Below are 23028 nucleotides of genomic sequence, written 5' to 3'. Positions count from 1 at the left end.
AGATAATGAAGTGTGTGACCTCAAAGAGATAATTAGGATCGATATATTTAAAAAAAGTTATTTTTAAAACGATGATGATTGATAGCAACCTATGAAGCACCGACACTTCAAAAATCTTCATGTATCGTGTCCGACATTTCTCGACACTCTGACACTCCCTGACACTCTAACATGCATTATAGAAATTCAAAAAAAGGTTCAAATGTTGGATTGCGTTGAGTTTTTAGTTCCAACTTTTAGATTTATTGAATTATGATTACCATTTTATTGAGTTTAATATAAATATTCGGGATATCTTATATTTCTTTGCAGAATTGATGAATATTATAAGTTTAGTTTCATTTTTTTGTTAAATTATTGAATATTAAATATAATATACACTACATAAATTAAAAATATTATTTAATATCAAAACGTGTCCTAACATGTCGAAATCTAACATTTTTTAAAATTAACGTGTCGGAATATCGTGTCGTATCGTGTCACGTGTACTATCGATGCTACATAGATAGCAACACACGTAAAATTCTTAACGTTACGTTTTCAACAAAAAAAATAAAAATAAAAAATCTGGACAATAAACATCAAGTAACTTCTTTAATTCGTACATAAAAGAAATCAAGAGAATAAATGAACAATCAACTGAAAAAAGAAAATCACAAAAAAAATAAATATAAACGTACCGTCAGGATCTGAAGCGAATTCCACCAAACATCCGCACGAAACAGGAACCCCAATAGGTCATTGAGACATTGTTGATTAGCCTCTCATGATCATTTGTAATTAATAATATAAAATCAAAAGAAACAAAATAAAATAAAAAACTAAATTGAAATAAAGTGTTTTGAAAGCTAATCATGGATGTAGCAGTATGATAGTTACACACAAAAGATGTTGAAGAAGAAGAGAACAGAGGAAGAACAATATAAAGAAGAAGAGAAAATTACACAGTAAAAGGGAAAGAGAGAGAAAGAGTTATCTTGTAATTTTGTCACATACTTTTCATTTCTTAATTTTTCTATTTAACATAAAGTTAAACCTATCAAATGACCACTGTTGCCTTAATAAATTAATCGAAAATAATAATAAAAATTTCTCAAATAAAATATAAAAAATTCTAACAGATTATAAAGAAGATTCGGTAACTTATAAAGCAAGTAAAATACTTCTGTTACCACTCACCTATCATTTACTGAAGTTACTGGGAAAAAAAGTTGGATAGAAGAGAGGAAGAAAAATAAAAAACATATAGTAAATATAAATGGGACGGTTATATTGTCTATTTTTTTAATTTTTATTATCTTTTTATTATTGTTAGATTAAATTTAAATCAACGGTTTCAAACACATTTGTTTTTATATTTTGTTCCTCTCTTTTAATTTTCTCAATTAATTAATGTCTTATATTTTTCTTAACAGTGATAAAAAAAAATAATAAAAGTAGAAAGATTAAATAGATAGTTAATATAACAATTTTTTCCAATATAAATTTGACAAGTAATTTTTTTTTTTTTAAAAAAGAAAAGAAAAACACACATACCATTCATCCAATTTTTTTCTGGTTGAAAATGAAACGCTGTTCTTTGCCAATAGAACATGGCATTTGTCCAATTATATGAATCCTTTTGGAAAAGAGGTGGATTGGACTTGGCTGAAACTCCTTGAGCAACCCCTCTAGGCAATTCTGACTTGTTGGAGATGTTAGAAAATGGGGTAGTTTCTGGGGTGTTGTTCTCCAACTTCTCCAAGGAATTTTGGCTCTGGTTTATGATGATTGCCAACAATGACATTAAGAAAACAATTGAGCCAAATATCACAAAGATACCCTTTAATGGTTTATGGCTATTGTGCACTCTTGATTGCAGATTCAGCAAGGGGGTATTTAGAGCATGATCAAGTTCAGAAGTGATAATAGTATGAGAAGGATTGGCCTCCATGTTTTGGCTTAGTTTATAGTGTGTTACTCGTAGACTTTGAGTCTTGTAGTTTTAAAAAGAAAAGGAAAATGATGCTTCACTAGAAGGTGGAGAATGGCAGGTGTAGAGCTACCGTTACAACCAACAACGAGGTCTAGGGAAGTTGGATTGGAATGGTGGTTCCCATATAATTGGAGAGAAGGTAAATGAATGCATGTTATGGAGGATATAAATGTTGTGATAGACCAAACAGTGGTAGCTCAGTTGGCGCATGGGAACTAAGTAGGTGGGGTAAGAGTATGTGTTCGGATTTCTTCAGTACCACCTTTGGGAGGGGTTTAAAGCTTTAATTCTGGATCCACCCCGAATCAGATTAATTGCGAAGCAATGAACCGATTGGAATATTTCAAAAAAAAATGTTGTGATAGTAGCCATTGTGTTTTGAGATTTGCTCACGGATAAATTTAATATAAATTTATTAATAATTATAAAGGTACATAATATTTTGTGCGGAAAATAATAATTCAATATTTATTTTTAAGTTAAATAAGTAAGATAAGCTAAGTTTGCTAATGACCAAACTGATAAAGAGTCATTTATACAAAAAAAAATGATAAAGAGTCACAATCAAGATTTTTAATTGTAGTTAATGCAGTCACAATCAGCGTTTGATAATTGATGATCACAATTTAAAACACTAGTAACACTTGAAAATCCTAGTGGACCAAAGACAAGAAGAACAAAGTACTCCAAGAAAATTGGCTCTTTCACCAGTTTGGGACTTTTCCCATTTAAATGTACGAATTTGGTACGTGGATGAGAGTAATTACGTTTTGGGATCAATAAATGCCGCGGGGAAACTCATCGTATCTAAATTACACCCAGGGATCCCCGCGGCACTCATGTGAATTTTTTTTTCTCCTAGGGCAGTGCAGCCCATCTTCCCCCACAGCACTCAAATACTTTTTTTTTGATTAAATAAGTGCCGCCCACCACCCCATACGACACTAATATAATATTTATTTTTACTACGTAAGTGCCGCCCCTCCCCCATTACGGCACTAATTTTTATTTTTTTAAACCCAATTTGTATTTGTTCTGAACACTTGCGAAATAAACGAAGTTGGAGACCATCGTCCCCCAATTTGTCATTGTCGGCGAGCTGGAGACTGAGAAGAACACCTACAGGTTGAGGCGAGCTGGAGACCGAGAAGAACACTTACAGGTTGATTTCATCATCACAGACACCATTTACAAGGTTCTCCTCTAATCTGGTGGTGCCACTGTACAACTTCGTTTATTCCGCCACCGTTCGTCAGAACCATTGTTCATTGGAGCCACATTCGCCGTCAACCACCAAATCCTCTATCACCTCAGATTTGGGTTTACAGGAAAAACGTTTTTGACTTCAAAAGCAGAGTAGTGAGTCTCTATCACAGATTCACAGGTACGCGTTTTCTTGCTACTGTTATGCGTTTGAAATCCTTGCTTGTAATTTCCAAAAAAAAATAAAAAAATCCTTGCTTGTTTTGCCCAATTAGCTTACCTTATGGTAATAGAGCAGATTTTAAATAAGACGATTGTAACTACTATATTAATGCTGATTGGAAATGGGGAAATAAGTTAAAAATACAACTGTAGTGAGGAAATGATTCCTTAAGGGCATGTTTGGTATGATGTATAAGGCCTGATAGTATAAGCTTATACTATACGTTATGACATTTTTAGTTGTTTGGTGTGACCATCGTATAGTATAAGTTTATACAGCAGGATCCCTTTATACATCAAAATGATGTATAACTTAATCAAGCCTAAAGGGGTAGGATTAGGCCTAATAAGGGGTTGATGTATTAATGTTGCTCAAAAGTACAATTCCCAAGAACTAATATATCATTTCAATATTAATATATTAAAATAGAATAGTTTTTTTTAATATATTAATTTTTAAAATATTGGACGATATTATCTTATACAATATCATACCAAACGCAGGATAGTATTAAAATTTAATCAGGTCTTGTACAATCAGGTCTTATACTATCTGGCCTTATTCTATACTATGCACCAAACGTGTCCTAAATGAAATGCATTTGTAACACCCCGTAGTACTCCGGTAGTTAACATCCATAATATTTAGCATACACAACGAAAGATTTTAATTTAAATAATAATAAAACATCTTATAAAAATATGAGTAAACTTTTTCCAAAATATTTTCTAAAACATTTTCAAGCGTTCATCTGATATATTGCATTAGCGTAACATTAACGTCTAAGTCTACTAATTAAAACCATTGGCCATATCAATTGACCGTTGACCATCCGGATATAACCTTAAGTATCATTCCTTACGGAGTTTCGCGGACAGCATAACGACTGTAATTCGGATAACTATCTGATAGATACAATAATTAAACAGATAGCTCGCAAATCCAAATAACTGAATACATACATCAAGGCTATATAAATTTCAAAACGTCAAAGCATCAGTAAATAATCCATGGCTCCAATACTACAGTCATGAGCCAAAGTAAATACATAACATAATCTCAACATAAGATAATTGGACATGTTAATGATTATACATGTTATCACAGAGTCTAGTCATAATATAAATAATTAGCAGCATCATCAACTACTCCAAGGCGGGGGCCTTGCCTCTAGAAGCATCATCGCTACTCTGAGTACCTGAAATGATGTCCCCAAACGGGGTGAGATAACCACATCTCAGTAAACTCAAAGTTCTTAGAGAATCTTCTAATCCCCTGAGCCCACTTCTTGTATGACAAGTCAGATATAAAGCATATATAACAAACATACAGCATAAACATAGCATCATCATATCATCCTTGTGTAACCCCAGGGTCATAGCCATAGACGATTACACATGTGTGACTCAAGGGTCAAGCCATAGACAGTCAATATAACCTCTGTATAAAATAGCTCCCAGAGTCAAGTCATAGGCAGCCTACATACCTTAATCACTGGCCAGGATCCTCATAACATATATTATCAGTGCATCATCATAACATCAAGATCATATAACATCTATATGAATGTGAATGAATGCACATATATAGTATACCACATACTTTCATACAATATAACCATAATGCCCACAATCATGGCGGGGCCACAAGAGAGAGGAGCAACCAGAACCAGGAGCTTACCTCACTGAGCTTATCAAGCCCAACTCCAATATTATACGTATGCTCCAATACAATCCTCAAGTGCAAGGTTCTCTAGGCACACCTAGAGTAGGAATCATTCACATCATTAATTACATAGTAATTAATCAAGTCACATACAAGACTTAACCATTTAATGATTTCACTTTCCATACTTATATGCCAATAATATGCCCTTTACAAGTCTAGACCAATTATTATATAATAACGTATTTTTGTGCATTATTACCTTCAACTTCAATCTTCAATCACTTACATAACTTAGAATCACACTCTAGGCTTACTTAGGTAACTTAGATTATTTTCACTCATCCAAGCCATATATATACTTATTATAAGTTACTAAGGGGTTCTTATAAGCCCACTTAGCTTAAATCTCACTTTTACGGTTTTCTCGTATCTATACATGCTTCTGTTTTCAAGTCACTGTGCACAAATCACTGGTTATAAAATTCTCATATTTTAGTATGTTAATCCAGACTCAATTATCTTTCCAACAAGGTATCACACACCTTAATCAGAGCTATATAGCTCAAGTTATGATTTTTGAAAGTTCAACTCACAAATCTGTTTTTAGGCAGTGCAGGGAATCCCAACATCCCTCACTGTTTTCGTCCCTGTGAGAGTTTCAGAAGTCTGATCTCTCTCAAATTTTAATATGTTGTAGTAGACACCTTTAGATTTAATTTGAGGTATCATAAGCTTAATTTTAGTAAGTAATAAGAGAGATATGAATTTTACAAGTTGGACCTTTAGAATTGTCCCTGCACTATGCGAGTTTGGGAAGTTTGGACTCAAATTCACTTTCTGGACAAGTCACAACACATAATACTTTCAAATTTTAGGACAATATAAATGACATCTGTAGCTTTAAAATGAGGTATCATGAGTCTCATTTGACCAAGGGATGAGGGAGATATCACCCTCCCAAGTTAGGGTATAAACTAAGATTTTTAAGCTTATTTCATTGTCCTTTCTTTAACTAATTAGTCCCAACACTTTTTTAATCTACTAATCCATGAATACCTTATTTTTAACATAACTAATCCACCTTATACTCAAGAGATCAGAATCATCATGTGTCTCTTTTATGGTTCAAGTTCATCCTTTTCTATGAAATCCATACAAGGATCCAAAGGTTATACCTTTACACATCAATCAACCATTTCTTGGTTCAACACTCACACCTTTAGCTCCAAGCTTCACTTTTTACCAACAAGGGTGATCCTTTAAACAAGAACACACCTTCAAAAATATGCTCATGAGTTAGAGCTCAAGAACACAAGAGAGAAAGATAAAATTTTTCAAAAGAAGCTTAGAAAACTTACACAAAACTCAAGAGAATTAAGCACACAAGTGATAATCTTCAAGAGAACTCAAGAACACAACTCCATAACTCCTTGAACCTTCAAAGTCATGGCTGTTAATGAGGATATTGACCACAAAAATTTGCTTCACACCATGAAAATGGCATGGTTGTGAAGAGGTGAGTGAGGAGAGCAAGTTTGGTGAAGGAAAATTGGTGATTTGAAGAGGTTTTGGAGGAGAGGTTCTAAAGAGAAGTTAGAGAAAAGGTTGAAGCTCCAATGTTAGAAACAAGACTACACTTACTAGCTTTTCTTAGTTCCTTTAAGGCTGTCATGATTTTAGAGGAAATAAAAAATGAAAATGTTTGGACATCAACAATGAAAACCAATGACCATATAGCTAGGATTTGTCCAATTTGCTTACTTCCAGTTTGTTAACTTTCTTAATCACTATATCATTCTCTTTCAATTGATTCCCTCCCACTTATATTTATTGGTCTGATCATTAACTAAAGGAAGAGGAGACAAGTCCACATGAGTAAAAGAAAAGAAGACAAAGCTATAATAATTAATGGAGAAGACAACACTTTGGTAATTAATGAAGAAGGCAAAACTTTGATAATTAATGGAGGGACCAACTTTGATAAATAATGAAGACACTAAGTCCCACTCCACATGGCTCTACATGGCTGATCATGAATCAAAAGGAAGGAAATCATATTTCTATTTAATTCATCACCAATAAAACTAGTAACCTTAGAAACTAGTTAATTACTAGACTATTAACTTTGAGATGTAACACAACATCAATTTCTCCTCATCTTACCAGAACTTTTCTAATATCCTTATACTTAACCATCATAATCTATGCGTCATAAGCTTTTCAACGATATATTATAAGCCTTATTCTGACCATTACAACCCAAGTTACGTCCGCAGTAAGAAGTAAGCTGTAAATCCAACATCACTTGAACAGGGTCACGGACTATTAAATTTTTCTGGAATGATATACTGCCCAGTTTATTCTTTAATATTTATGACAAATACTAGACATGAATTTCGTTTCGTTTAATATTCTGGAATGTAACCATCCTCCTCATCGTCTCGTTTCGTTAAGTAACGAAGGAGATATGAATTTCGCAAACTCACTGTTGCTTGTTGTAAAAACTGTGACGGGAATGAACAATGCTCACTGATTTTTTTTGAAAACTTTAACGTGAGCTCCTAAAATTCTCATATTTTAAGACAAGAAACTAGACATCCTAAGGTTCAATTTGGTACCTCACACACTCAATTTGATTAAGAAATGAGTGAGATATGATTTATTTAAAACTGAACTCACTACTAAGTAAAATTATGACAACATCATCAATTTTACTTCCATACGTTTTTACACTAAATTGTCCAAGTAATTTGAACTTTGTTCTCTTATCTACATATAACTTCACTTTAATATTTTTGGTCTAATTACGACTTGTTGGGCATATATTGAACTTTCATTCCATTTTCTCATCTTTTTCCCGTTTCAGAATTTTTACCGCCCGATAAAATTGACTTTTCAGAAATACCCCAATATGGGTATCAATCTTCACCATTTCATATTCTAACCTCTTTCATGATATTTATATCATTAGATTAGCTCTCTATTTCAGATTTGCTAGTTTGGGACTATTTTACTGACTCTTACTGTATCAACAGTTAAAAATAACAGTTGAAAACTCAACTGTTTAGAATATCCTTAATATGAGTATCAAAATTCTTAGAATTTCATTCTCATTCTGTTTATGACCATAAGATCCTCATCATAACAATTCAAAAGTCATAAAATTAGGGTTATTATAACATTAGTGTGTGGCAATTTGCATTGCCGTGGACAATTGGTTTGGCTATAATTTTATGTGAAAATTGGTATAAAAATAGGGACAATTGCATTGCCGTAGACTGGAGGGGAATACCATGACTTGGGTAGGTATCAGTTTGTGGGAGAGCATCCCATTTCCCGTGACAGTTGCAAAGATTGTGGAACATGTTTCTATTTTGTTGTTGTATCTATTTTTCTTCTTAATATGTGCTATATTTTTTAATAAGCTTGGTTGGTTGAGATATTAAGCTTGCTGGGATCAATGTGCATATGAATGAGGGGGATAATTGTTTTTTTCTAATTAAACATATGATTAATCTCCGAATAGCATTCTACCCATTAAACATACCGGTGTTTATTTTTAATTATTATTCTAATTATTTGTTCATGTTGATAATCTAAATATAACCTCGACAAAGATTTTGATTAATATATTTTAGAGTAAATTTATATTTAGCTTTTTTAATATTGAGTCAACATAATTTTGGTCATAAAAGATATGTGACATTAATTTAGTCTCAGTAATGAAAGGTGCCATCAAAGTCGTTTTTCTGTGCTCAAATCATAGGATAAAGTGGTTAAATTAATGTCATTTTCTATTATAAATTAAAGTCATCTTCCTATGAGTCATGACTGATTCATCTGACTTAGTGTTATACATTTTTGTAACATTAATGCATCTTTTCCTAATTTAAATGCTAAATTGATGCTATTTATCTATAACAAAATAAATTATTGGTGACTGAAATTTTCATAAACTAAAACTGTTAATGAATTTAGTAGATGAAAATATTAACAAATAGAATCTTTTTTTATGGATTTCGAAGCATCTGGTATGGAAGAAACAAGTAGGCTTCAACATTGTGTTTTTGTAAATTAGTATTTTTACTGAACTTCAAAGATATTTCCAATCATCATTTTGCCATTTATAGGTAGGAGTTTTTGGTCAACATCATGATTAATGTGCTGTATTTGAGAAGGCCTAACGTTTTGAGTATTTTTTTTATTAAAATCAAACCAATAAACTGCTCCAATCGATTGTGTAACTTGTGTTAGTGAATCAAAATGGGGATCTTTAAATTGTCTGTGTTTTCTGGTTTGAGTTATTATTGATAATAAATGTTAATAATTCTACCAACTTCAAATACAAAGAACACATGCAGATATTTGTTTATTAAAAATTTAGATAATAGTTTTGCGTAACCAGTATTTGCATTCAGTTTTAAATAATAGACTTTAACTACTGATGGAATGTGATGATTCATCTAAGAGACATCTTCATCCCCGTCCTCGTATCAATTCAGTATTTTACATGGAATCTATACACCGATCAGAGGTTGTCTGGACGGAGGAACATGATTATAAATCTCTGACTGTCAGAAGTGGACGATTGGCGGGTTGGATGTTATTCCAGAGCCCATTGTACCTTATTTATGTCGTGCCGGCTTTCTTGGCGCTGCTCGGATGGGCCGTATTGAGGTATTTATATGCTACATATATTAAATTATCAAGAAATTATAAAAAAAAAAAATATTTTTATGCTTTCGTTTATTATTTTATGGTTTGCAGATTGACAGTGCATTAATCATAACTCTAGTTGAGCGATGGAGACCGGAGACCCATACATTTCATATGCCCACGGGATAGGTTACTATGACACTCGAGGATGTTGCCATGATCACAGGTCTTCCTACGGACGGTGAACCTGTGGTTGAAGCGACTGTTGTAGAAACAGATTGAACATCATATCAACATCATCATCATCAGCAGCAATTTCTAGCACAGCAAATTTTTCTATTGTACGATATCGGTCGGTTAATCGGGACACCGATTGATTGGGACCTAGCTTCAATTTCTCCGCAATCTTTGTTTTTAAATCATGCAATCTCAACCTGCATTGTATTTGTATTCCTTTGGTTTGCCCTTCAAATGTCCAACCTGTAGCACCTTCATATATTCTACCATTGTAATATATGATTGCATAAATTGACCCCATATCTAGAAAGAAAACAGTAAAATATTAGGCAATAAGATGTTTTATGAAAATTAGAAATGGCAACCAAATAATTTATTCTAAATAACATTATTAAAATACTGAACATTATACATGCCTATGTTAGGATATATCACAATATTTTTTATTGTGTCAAATATCTAAATATAATTAATTACACATGAACATAAAAATATATTTTATTATGTAAAATCCTTATTAATTATACATGCCTATGTTAGGATTTCACACAAGAATAATTTTAAAATTAATATGTCTATTACTAATTAAAACAAACCCTAAATATTAATAACAAATAAAATATTCTAAAATATATTATTAAATTACTAAACACAAAAATCATCAATGACTAATTATTATGTCAAATATCTAAATCTAATTAATTACACATCAACAAAAAAAAATATTTTATTATGTAAAATCTCTATATATTAATTATACAACATGACTATGTTAGGATATCACAAAATAATTAACCATAAAATTATAACAACTTTTTACAAAAAAATAAATAAATTATAACAACTATTACTAAATAAAACAAACCCTAAATATTAATAACAATTAATTATTCTAATTTATATTATTAATACTTATTATGTCAAATATGTAAATCTAATTAATTACACATCAACATAAAAAAATAATTATTATTTCAAATCTCTATATATTATTAATTATACATGCCTATGTTATTATTTCAAAAATTATAACAACTATTTCTAATTAAAAGAAATCATAAACATTTACAAATTAATTAAATTAAATCAGATTACCAAAAAAAAATTAAATCATATTACTAAATTATTAAACACTACTTTCCAATGACTAATTATTATGACAACTATATAAATATAATTAATTGCAATTGCTTGTGTTAGTAAAAAAACTACTAATGTATTAGATTAAAAAAAAAAAAAAAAAAAACACCACTGTATTCTAAATATTGTGTCAAATATCTAACTAAAATAAGTAAAAAAAGTTAACTGATTTTAATTAATAAAAGTGACGTTGATTCTTACTTGCCTTACGGTGGTTTTCCTTTGTAAGAAGAGCTTTCAACACTTTGTTGCAATTGATGTGCTCTGCAAAACGTTTCCAAGGAGCTGCAAAGGGCAAAAAAGAGAGATAGTTTGAGAATGTTTAGATCTGGATTTTTACCATAAATGAAAGCGAGACAGAGGTGAAAAATAAGATAAGGTGGGGCTCAGACAGAAGGGGATGTGCCACTTGGCCTGCTGTCAGAGTTCCACAAGGGGGGCGGCACTTTAAAAATAGAAATATAAAAATATAATAGCAGTTCCGATGGGGGATGGGCGGCACTCATAAAAATAAAAATACAAAAATATAGTAGCAGTTCCGTTGGGGGGATAGGCGGCACTTGTAAAATATTATTTATTGAGTGTCGATGGGAGGTTGTTGGCGGCCTTGCATCCGGAAAAAAAAAAATCATACAAACGTGCCGCGGGGAGGGGAGGTCATTTATAGTTGCTGGGTACCTCCCGCGGCACTCAAAGATCCCAAACCGTAATTTCTTTCCACCACCACCGAATACCAAATTCGTAAATTTTAATAATACAAACTCCATACCGGTCAAATACCCCAAGAAAATTGACTACCAAAAAAAAAAAAAAGTACTACAGGAAAATTAGATGAACAATGTCAGGTGAAGTTTGATTTGAAGGCTTTCGGATTGAAGCTCTAATGGCTACATTCTCAAGCCTATATATGTTATTAGGTTGGGCTAATAATTACGATGATGCTAATAGTTTAACTTAGAAAATCACTATTGGGTTGGGCTAATAGTTATGATGATGCTATTAGAGTAGTGATATATCCTACTCGCAACCTTCTTGTTACTAAACTTACCGAACATTGAAAAATCGTAAGCATAGGTGCTTCCATCCATCTCTTTTTGTTATTTGGATCTCAATTCAAGAAAAGTAATCTCATCTCTTCTAATCTGTTAATTGAATCAGGGCTTGTAATTGAAAAACAATCATACAAGTTATTAGGATCACTAGAGCAATTTATTCTTCGCAATGACTTGATTTTCAATCTAATTTAATACAAATTGGAATTCTTTTCCCATCGAGTATTGAAACAAAAATTATGTGACTTCCAATACCATAATTTAACTAAAGTAACTAACATGCGCACCCTTCTTCCTTTATCTCAAGCCACCCACAAGCACCAATGAAAATAGATTGTTACCTTCACCACGAAGAAAGACAACTTGGAGGGACATCTCTCCACTATAGTTGGTCATCTCTTCATTATAGTTGGTCATCTCTCCATTTTAAATATGAATATGTTAACCAAAGGTATACATCTTCTCCTACATGAATGAACTTGCTTGAATCTTAAACTAACTTGAGTGTCGGAGTGTCTTGCAAATACACACTCATCTTGTTCTAGTGAAGATCCATGAGTTAAATCTGCATCAAACTATTTGTGTAGTGAAAAATCACATGGCCAGCCCAACCAGATAAAGATAGTTCTGATTATTGGTGCTGTCGGTAGAGAGAGGTAAACTTTAATTCCCATCCCCGAAAAGGTACACACAATCTGCTTTGAGCTTTTTATTTGTGATGAATTGAGGTTATCGAATTCATCTCGCAATGATATTATTCATCTCGCAATATTGACTTTTATCTCGTCGGGATTTATACTGACGAGGAGGAAAGCGCAAGATTCAGGACGATGAGGAGAAAAATCCGAGATTCATATCTCGCATATATTGAGAAGGTCTGCGTGGGATGAATATCTCCCATATATTTTAATGGAGATGCATATCCTGTTTCAAAATTTATTTGTGAGATGTATTACAAAGTATAAGATTTCTGATCAGCATATGCGAGATGCTTCCTATATCCCTATATTACAAAATATATTATTTGCGAGATGCTTGAAGAATGTATTGTTTTTTTAGTTGATTCATGAAATTGTGAGAGATGTGGTTTGCCAGAAAGTATCTAGTTTGGCAAAAAGTGAGAACAGTGATCGGTGATACCTATATGATTTCCTTCTACTATTTGCCTATAATAATATAGGCCATTATTAGAAACTCGGATACATCGAACTCCTCACCTACAGCTCCTAGGAAAACAGACAGGGATTTATTGGTCATCAACGATTATGAAATTGTGAGAGTTATAGCCATTAGACTCCAATGAAACTCTTAGTCTTGGATGAATTATTAAATAACTAAAGTAGTATGAATTTAATTCCGTAGGAGCAATTGGTTCTGGGAAAGCGTTTAGACCATTGTGGTTTGGGATGTAACGGATTGTTTACAATTACCTCTTGTAACGCATATCTAAGATGATGCTCCACGAATTGGTGTTCTTTGTGTCACAACATGAACTCACGAATCGATCTCTTCTGCGTTACAGCACGAACAGATCTTACTAGGTTCTGGTAAACCTTTCAAGTTATCTCTCGAGGGGGAAAGTGTGTGGTCACTTTTTATATCTGAGCTTACCTCTTCTGTTCAATAATCTTGAGGGGAAATGACTTAAGTGGTAGTATATATATGGGTTCCAAGAAATCCTAGCTCTAAGCTTTATATGGGTTCTAGGCTTCTTGGGCTCTTTTCATACTCTTGACCCAATTGGGCTTAAGTAAAAGAGCACAAACCCAACAATCTCCCACTTGCTTTTTTGGGTACAAAATTGAGTCCAAAACCCAAGACTATATAACCCATAAGTCATCATTAACTGAAAATCACCCCAACCCTTGTCTCAAGCTAGCCTGAGGATCTACCATCTGTTATTAATCAAGGCTCTTGATAATCAACAAATGATTATCTAATTAGATGCTATCCACTAAAAGCTCGAGCTTAAACTCCAAGATTAATAACACTTATAACATGAATATGCATCGGCCCTTTTGTAGAATGTCGATAATTGATTGATGAGTTTTCTGTTACTCAGTCAATTATTTATTCCCTTGACTCTGATAGTTTCTCTAATAGATTACATGCACTGGCCAGTGTCTTCAATATCCAAGTACTGAAACATATCAAGGGGACATATCCTACAAATTTCATGATGTTTATCTCATAAATATCGACAATCAAATAATCTCACTCCCAAAATATCGAGTTATTGGTCGTCAATAGATCAAGCCTCACTCGTTGGTAAATTAAAGAATGAAAAGTATTTGATTATCTATTTAAAATAAAATCAGGATTAAGAGCAATCACATAACTATAGTTAACTGGAGATTTGATACCTTATGACAGAGAAAAAATCCTTAATCAAATCTCTCCTTGATCTTTTGAATGTGAATTTTAATTCACACCAATATTTTACAATGGTTTGGACAAAACTGTTTCATAAAATATTGCAGCCTAAATAAAGTGCCCAACTTTATTTAACAGCTGCGAATTTATTTATCAATTGTGAGAACCTATGATCATGTCCTCTATGAACGTATCCATATGATCATGTACTACACAATTGATCCGAACCTTGTTGTTTGTAAATAGTGTGCATAATAAATGAATAATACCTCATTTATTACTTTCAAAAAATTACAATGTCATAAGGTCTTGCTCAAAAAACATAAAATTAACAAATTAAAATCCAATCTCCTAAAGTTACAGCAAGTCTGGAATCCTTCTAAGACCCATAGATGTAACATACTTCTCGAACACACGTTCAGGCAAACTCTTGGTAAAAGGACAACAATGTTTTCCTTCGATGCTATCTTGGTTACCATTATGTCTCCTCTTTTAATGATATCTCGGATCAAATGGTATTTCATCTCTATGTGTTTATGTCTTTCGTGACACCGTGGTTCCTTAGATTGTGTTATTGCCCTACTGTTGTCACAATAAAGTGTGATGGGACGACTAGTACCCGGTATCGCCTGAAGATCCATAAGGAACTTATTCAACCATGCGGCTTCCTTTGCTGCTTCAGACGCAACTACATACTCAGCCTCTGTGGTAGAGTCAGCCACACACGATTGTTTAACACTTCTCTAACAAATGGCCCCATTATTAAGAGTGAACACATAGCATGAGGTCGACTTTCCTAAGTCAATGTCTCCTTGGAAATCTGAGTCTGTGTAACCAATGGTTTCAAGACTCCCACTAAAATAAACCAACATATAATCTCTCATTCTCCGAAGGTACTTGAGTATATGCTTAACCGCTATCCAGTGTTCCTCTCCAGGATCAGATTGGTACCAGCTTACTACTCCCACCGCACAGCAGATATCTGGTCTAGTACATAGCATAGCATACATAAGACTATCTACTGCCGAAGCATAAGGTATCTCTGCTCATGCGTTCTCCATGATGAACCTGGCAAGGATCTCGTCAATGTAAGTAGCTTGGGACAATGCAAATATCCTATTCTTATGGTCTTGAAAGAGTTTAATACCAAGAATATAATTGGCCTCGCACAGATCCTTCATATCAAAATGCTTGCTCAGCCAGGTCTTTATGGCTAACAACACCTCCATATCATTTCCAATAAGGAGTATATCATTTACATAAAGCACCATAAAAGATATTGATTTCCCTTAGATCTTTTTATACACACATGGCTCATCATGGCTCTTCTCAAAACCATAAGATTTGATGGCTTGATCAAACCTAATGTTCCATGACCTGGATGCTTGCTTGAGTCCATAGATAGATCTTTGCAACTTGCACACCATGTGTTCCTACACTTTGGCTACGAATCCTTTTACTTGATGCATATAGATATCCTCTTCCAAATTATCATTTAGAAAAGCAGTTTTGACATCCATTTGCCAAATCCCATAATCGAGATTCGCTGCAACAACTAAGAGAATCCAGTTGGACTTAAGCATGGCAACTGGCAAAATGGTTTCTTTATAATCTATACCTTCAATTTAGGTGTACCATTTTGCCACCAATATAGCTTTAAAGGTTTCAACATTCCCGTCTGATCCTCTTTTTCTCTTGTAGATCTATTTACACATAATGGGTTTTTACCCCTTTTGGTGCTTATAACATCTCATATATTTTAAAATGCATAATGATAGTTAAATTTAGGGTTAAAGGGAATGTTTAGTGAAAATTCTAAGTTCTGGGTCAAAACACGTACAAAGGGTAAAATGGTAAATCAACAAATACGTAACCCTAAATTGTAAAATAATGGAATTAGGCCTCAAATGATGAAAATAATACTTGAAATGGATTCAGAACGAAAAATTGAGTGATTCAACAAGTTTCTGGAAATTTAATGAATAGTATTTTTGCCAGTTGAAATATTGCGTTACAGTTGCACCGAAAAATGTGCAAAATGAGATTAGTACTTGAGGATTGAATATATGTTGGAAAATGTACTTAGAACTAAGAAATATGATTATTGGTACAATTTGATATATTTTAGTATTTTTGGAAAAACGTGCCAACGGTGCACTGATAGGGGTAAAACAGTAATTCAGCAAATTACTGGTGCACCAATAGATTGCATTGCATTGCCTGAGCTCAAAGTTTTTCTCAAAGAAAACACGTTTTTCAACTTTTATTATTTCATAAAATTGTTGAAGGAGGTATTTTAGAGATATATAATATAAAATTATTGTTGAACTTTCACTTAAGAGTTTGAGATTTTAGATGAGATGATTACTTTTACAGTTGATGTGTTTGTCAACCCTGGCTTGCAACTCGTCCATTGACATGTCCTCCTTTTTTGCCACAGAGGTGGTGAAGATGCCTAGCATGTCAACTCTAGCTCGACGACAAGTAGGTTGAGTGAGACCTTAGAGTCTTTGTTAAACCTAGAGAGGGGTAATCTAAAGAGTGTCTTGTCTTTCCTTTATTTTGTCCTTGAAAAGATGTAGAACAATCTTGGTTGCATTTTCTTAGAAAATATTTTCAGTGTTACAGGATGTACCGACCACTCAATACATTCTTCATCAAATATGATAAAAAGTAACTCATTTATTTTACTCTTATCTTTATGTTTATTTCTCTTATATTCATTTTTCTTCTCTTTTTTATAAGGAAGTACATATTTCGGTTGTAAAAAATGTGCTCGCCTTCTTGGTGGTGAATTGGAATAATAATTTTAGTCAGGTCATCCCAACTAGGAACAGTGACCATTTTGTCACGTTTGGACAAAAAAATTACCAGACTGCCACGCCAACAGTAAATTTTGTCAAAATGCCACGTGGCATAATTCGCTACACAATGTAGCGAATTATGCATGCAAGTAATTCGCTACACAGTGTAGCGAAATATGCCACGTCAGAACCAAAAATGCCACATGTCAAATTTTGAGAAATTCGCTACCCCATGTAGCGAATTTCTCCAAATTTGACATGTGGCATTTTTGGTTCTGACGTGGCATATTTCGCTACACTGTGTAACGAATTATGCCGCGTGGCATTTTGGCAAAATTTATTGTTGGCGTGGCAGTCTGGTAATTTTTTTGTCCAAGCGTGGCACTTTGGTCACTGTCCCTCCCAACTAGGGGTGTTAACGGGCCAAGTCGCGTCGAACTTTGGTCTTAAAAGGTTAAGTCTGTGTTTAACTATGTCAGTCTGACCTAACCTGTTACCTGTTATGAATATAATTATCATCATGTGGCCTAACTTATTTACAAAAAATAAAAGTCTGGTTTAGCCTGTTAAAAAAAATAAAACAACTAAAATTTATCCAAACAAAATATACACTAATAATTCCACAGAGATTCTTAAATTCAATTTATATCCAAACAAGATAATATAGAATAAAATCATTTAAAAAGTCTGTTTAACCAATAAAATAGGGTGAAACGGGTTGAGAGGAGAGATGACTATTATAAGTAGTATAAAAAAATATAAAGTAAAAACAAAAGTTTGTATACTGGGCCTGCCTAAGAGGCTTTAAGGCCGGGCTTTTGAATTGGAGCTCGAGGCCTTTTTATTAAACGAGTTTTTATATAAATCCAAGTATGATTTCAACAACCAAGATTAGTTATGTAAGCTGAGACCTTCACAAGCCAAGACAAAGACCCCTAATTTATTTTTAGCACCCTTAATCCCAACTATCAATCGAAATGGGTGGTAAGGAAAAGACTAATAGAGCGAAGTTTTAATAAGATGGCAGTATCCCAACCTATGATGCACCAACACTTCAAGATCTCTAACGTGTTGTCTCTGACACTTCCCGACACTCACCGACACTCCAACACTTCCCGACACTCCAATACTCGTTGCAAAGACTCAAAAAATATTCAAAGGTTACGATGTGTTGCATTTTGAGTTTCAACTATTAGATTCGTTTGAGTACGATTACTATTATATTGAGTTTAATAAAAATATTTGGGATATCTTATGTTTCTTTGCAAAATTGATGGGTATTATAAGTTTAGCTTTATTTTTTGTTAAATTATTGAATACTAAATATAATATACACTACATAAATTAAAAAAATTATATAATATCAAAACGTGTCCTAACGTGTCGAAATTTAACATTTTTTAAAATTAACGTGTCAGAGCCTCGTGTCGTATCCCTTGTCCCGTGTCGGTGTCCGAGCAACATAGGTCCCAACTAGTCGCTATTTCTGCTTCGAAAGCTGGTTTTGCCGTTTAAAGACCTCACTAATCAATTACCAAACATGGAATTAATGTGTTACCATCAATTGCATGGTGTTCGGTGATAAAAAATTAATCAATTTTCAATCCCATAACTCGCAATGTATGCCAAGTTTTATCCAAAAGCTCCAAGTACCAGCAAAATAAATTTTGAGATCTCTCTAAATGTCTTTAAAAAATCTTATTTAGCCTATCATATTGACTTTTTTATTTATTATTTAGACATATAACTATTTTTTTATAATATTTCAATATTTCAATAATTTATTAATGAGTTTATTTGTTTCTCCTTCAACATGAGATAAAATTATCTCTATCAATCTCAAAACTACGTTATTTTGGGATTAGGAAATTAATAAAAGATATTGTAGGAATTTCATTTGTTTCTTCTTATATGAATTTTATAAAAAGGGATAGGTTATTCTGCCTACTCTTATTTTGTCTACCTTTACCTACCTTTTTCAATACCGTTAGATTACAATCTTATCTGATGGTGGAGATTTGCGGAATAAAAATGATAAATCCTTAATTAATTATAGATTAATATTATTATATTAATTTTATAGATAATATAATAGTTTGATTATATTGTATGCCAATTTAGAAATTAAAAGTTTCAGCTTATTAGCTTAATTGAAGGCCTTATTATAATTTAAATTTGAAATAAGCTAGTCAAACTTTTATTATTTCATAAAAATGTTATGTTGGATCCTAAAAATAAACCTATTATTTTTCATTTCATTTTATCCAATGTATAATCTCAAAATTAAACTTGAACAGGTTACAAAATCAGTAAATTATCATTCTAAAAAAATAAAAAAAATCCTAGGATAACAAAATAGTTACAAATTGTTGTTAAAAACTAGTGTAAAAACATAAAATTTATGTTTTTACTGAAGCGGTTCATGTTAAAACACGAGTAAAAACGGATAAAAAAATCGCGTAAAACATAAAAATAGTTCAAACACAAGTTTTTAAATTTTTGCTTAAATAAAAAATGAATCGGGTCAATTGTTAACCCATGACCCTATTTTATTTACTTTTTAAAAAAAAACCCTATTTTGTCAATTTCCCCAATTCTAAAAAAAAAAAGCTTACATAGATAACTATAATAAGTATTTTTAAACTTTTTTTGGTTTTTGAAAATAGGTCATAGGCTTTTTTTGTATAGATAAAAGCTTACATAGATAACCCATAGGCCTAAGCTTTAAAAAAAAAACTTATTTAGAAAATAGGCCATAGGCTTTTTTTGTATATGTCGGACCTATAAGCCTATAGGCCGACCTATATCTTATTCTTTATTTTAAATAAAATAAATAAAATTATTATTTTAATAATTTTGAATAATAAAATAATATTATTTTAATTATTCTTTTAATTATTAAATGTTTAACAGGCTAACAGGCCTAGGCAAAGGAGTTTATTTTTTAAATATAGGTCAAGCCAAACTTGTAATTTGGGATAGGGGTGTTCAAATTATCCAAATTATCCAAACTGAACCAGATCCAAACCGATCCATACTTAAAAAATCAGATTTTCTTTTAAAATCCGGTTTTAAAAAAAACCACTTCTTATGATGTAAAGCAATTTGGTTACCCACTCATTTATCAAATGGATATCCACAGTTATCCAAACCAATTTTCTTTGAATTCAAAATACCCAAATCTTTTGTTTTGCTTTCAGGTTTGAACCTTACTAACTTTCATCTAGGCACTGCAGTAGCATTCTTCATCTACGAAGGCACCTACAATGTACTTGCATTTCTAAAACTACAGTTAGAAATTCAAAGCACTTGCCATTGTGTACTTCCTTCTCCCAATCATCTGTTCCTTCTTTTCTAATGGCAATTGTTAGGTTTTTCTTTTCTCTCACTCAAGAGATGAGATATGTGGAAATTTGTTTTTGTTTTTTGAGCTAAAATTGGTAGGTTCCATGTTCAGCTGCTATGGATTGTGAATCGGGCAACGTTATTAAACTCGGCTCGGTTATTGACCCGGTCGAGGTACTGGGTCATTGGGTCACTGGTTCAACCGCATGACCCGGTAAGTACATGTAAATCTACTATTTATATTAAAAAAACTATAAATATACTTAAGTACTTGGAAAAAAAATATACCAATTTCAAAAAATATACTTAAGACATTAATTTATGAAAATAAATTATTATTTTTTTAATTTTTATAGACCGGGCCAGGTCACCGGTTGAACCGACCGGGTCACCAGTTTTTACGAAAACCGGCCGGGTCGCATCGGGTCACACCGGTTCTGTAACATGACCGGTCCAATATGAAAACCGGACCGGTTACATGACCGGTTCACTGGTTTCCGGGTCGACCCGGCCGGATCGGTCCAGTTTTTATAACATTGGAATCGGGTCTCTATTGTGGCAATTTTGTATAGGAAAACCGATTTTAAATTAAAACTGGTTATTAACCATAAACCGGTTTTTGAACCCGTTTCAAACCGGTTTGGAAAAATCAAAAACCAGTTATAAAATAGAAAACTGGTTCGGTTTGAAAACCAAACCATTTAAAACTGGTTCAGTTTGATTTTTAACAAAAATCGAACCGAACCGATCCATACACACCCCTAATTTAGGGTCTACACAAGCTAACAACAGAACATGCCAGACCCAATATTTTTTATAAAGAGATGGTCTATTTAAATCAAAACTTAAGGGGGTGTATTGGATTGAGATTTCAAAAGATTTTAATGGATTATTTTTGAACAAGAAAATCCGTTGGTATTTGATTAGGATTTTAATGGATTGAAAAAAAGTCACGTGATATTCGATTAGGATTTTAAAGGATTATTTTAGAATCTGTCCAAATCCATTGGTACTCAATTAGGATTTTAAACAATGGAATCACAATCTCGTGGTATTCAAAATTCCGACGATTTTAATGTATTTTCTATGGAAGTACAAGTCTTATGTTGCATGAGATTTGCTATCTCATGTCATAGACACAAAGCATGTGGGACCCACTTTTAAAAAAAATAAATAAATGCTAGCACACCTTTTAATGTATGAGTAGGAGGGGTATGTTATCTCATGTAACATGAGAAAAACATACCTCATTTTCTATTGGTGTGAATTTTGTGAGATTTTTTAGTGAAAAATATAAATAGGATGCCTCTCTCACAATCTCACCCTAACCCCTAGGATTTCTTGAAATTATTCTATTGCAGTGTTTTCTTCTTCCTTTGGCAGGTTGACTGCTCGAAATTAGGTTCCGCCATGGGAGCTTCATCAAAACTAAAAAAAAAAAAACATATTTTTTAGCGATTTTCATCACAAAATAACCCAGAAACAACAAACCAACGAAATTTTAATATAATCTATCTCAAAAATAACATATTTTTGAGCCATCTTTGAGAAATTTTGAAAGTTTAAAAAGTGATTTTTCAAGCTATGGGTCGCGGTTTTTCTTGGCACAAAAACGTGTGATTTTTGTATTAAAAACAACATAAAACAATGAAAAAATAACAGGAGAACTAAAACCCTCAACCCAATTTTCGTTTTACATCAATAAAACAGTATCAATTTAAAAAAAGATTGAAACTTTCATAATATGAACCCTATTTTTCGTAACAATACATTCATGAACGAAATTTCTTCACTATAGGAAACGATTTCAAACAATTTTTGTGTCAATAGATAACTAAAAGCTTGTTTCTCAAAAGCCTCAAAGCAATTTAAGGTTTCAAAGTATCGATTGAAAAAAATTTGAGAAATTTTCTAAACTTTCATGAAATTAAACCCAAAATTTCAGATTCGAAATTTTCTTAGAATATTCAAAGAAAATTTGCATATGATATATAGTTAGAAAACTCTCATCACGTAAAATAAAAACCCCAAGGTTTTCAAGATCAATTGCAAAAAATTCCAAACGAAATTTTATCATGAACTTTAGGTTCTATATGTAAATTTAGAATTATTTTTATAATTAAAAAAAATTGGGTCTTATAATCATATATGCATAGCTTACCAAATGAAGAAGATAATTTTCAACCCATTAGATATGTGAAAAGCTGTTGTTTAGTAATTTTGAATGTTTGTTAAAAATTATATTATGTTTTATTGATTGAGGAAATTATATTAGGTTTTACTTTTTTTTTTTATTAATTTCATTGCATTTCTTTGTTATTTTTTTATGGGGAAGATTATACTTACAAC

General features: G+C 32.4%; 1 protein-coding gene across 2 annotated transcripts in view; it reads right to left on the bottom strand.

Moving 5' to 3' along the window:
• The window catches only part of LOC133300670 (beta-fructofuranosidase, soluble isoenzyme I-like), a 53118-nt gene that overhangs the window by 13116 nt on the left and 16974 nt on the right, over positions 1-23028 (bottom strand). Inside the window, exons 1-2 of one of the 2 annotated variants that reach the window (XM_061500240.1) lie at positions 1540-1936; positions 684-692 (exon numbers count right to left, since the gene is read on the bottom strand). The exons of the other annotated variant lie outside the window; for it this stretch is intronic. Coding sequence (XP_061356224.1) covers positions 684-692; positions 1540-1936 — 406 coding nt within the window. Of the gene's footprint in view, positions 1-683; positions 693-1539; positions 1937-23028 lie in introns of those variants that run through there. 2 annotated transcript variants of the gene reach the window in all.

Source organism: Gastrolobium bilobum, unplaced genomic scaffold (assembly GCF_033153095.1).
Source record: "Gastrolobium bilobum isolate Gb01-03AN ecotype WA unplaced genomic scaffold, APGP_CSIRO_Gbil_v1 utg9733, whole genome shotgun sequence".
NCBI lineage: Eukaryota > Viridiplantae > Streptophyta > Magnoliopsida > Fabales > Fabaceae > Gastrolobium > Gastrolobium bilobum.
The sequence above is the reverse complement of the archived record's forward strand: the minus strand, read 5'-3'. Positions and strand labels throughout refer to the sequence as shown.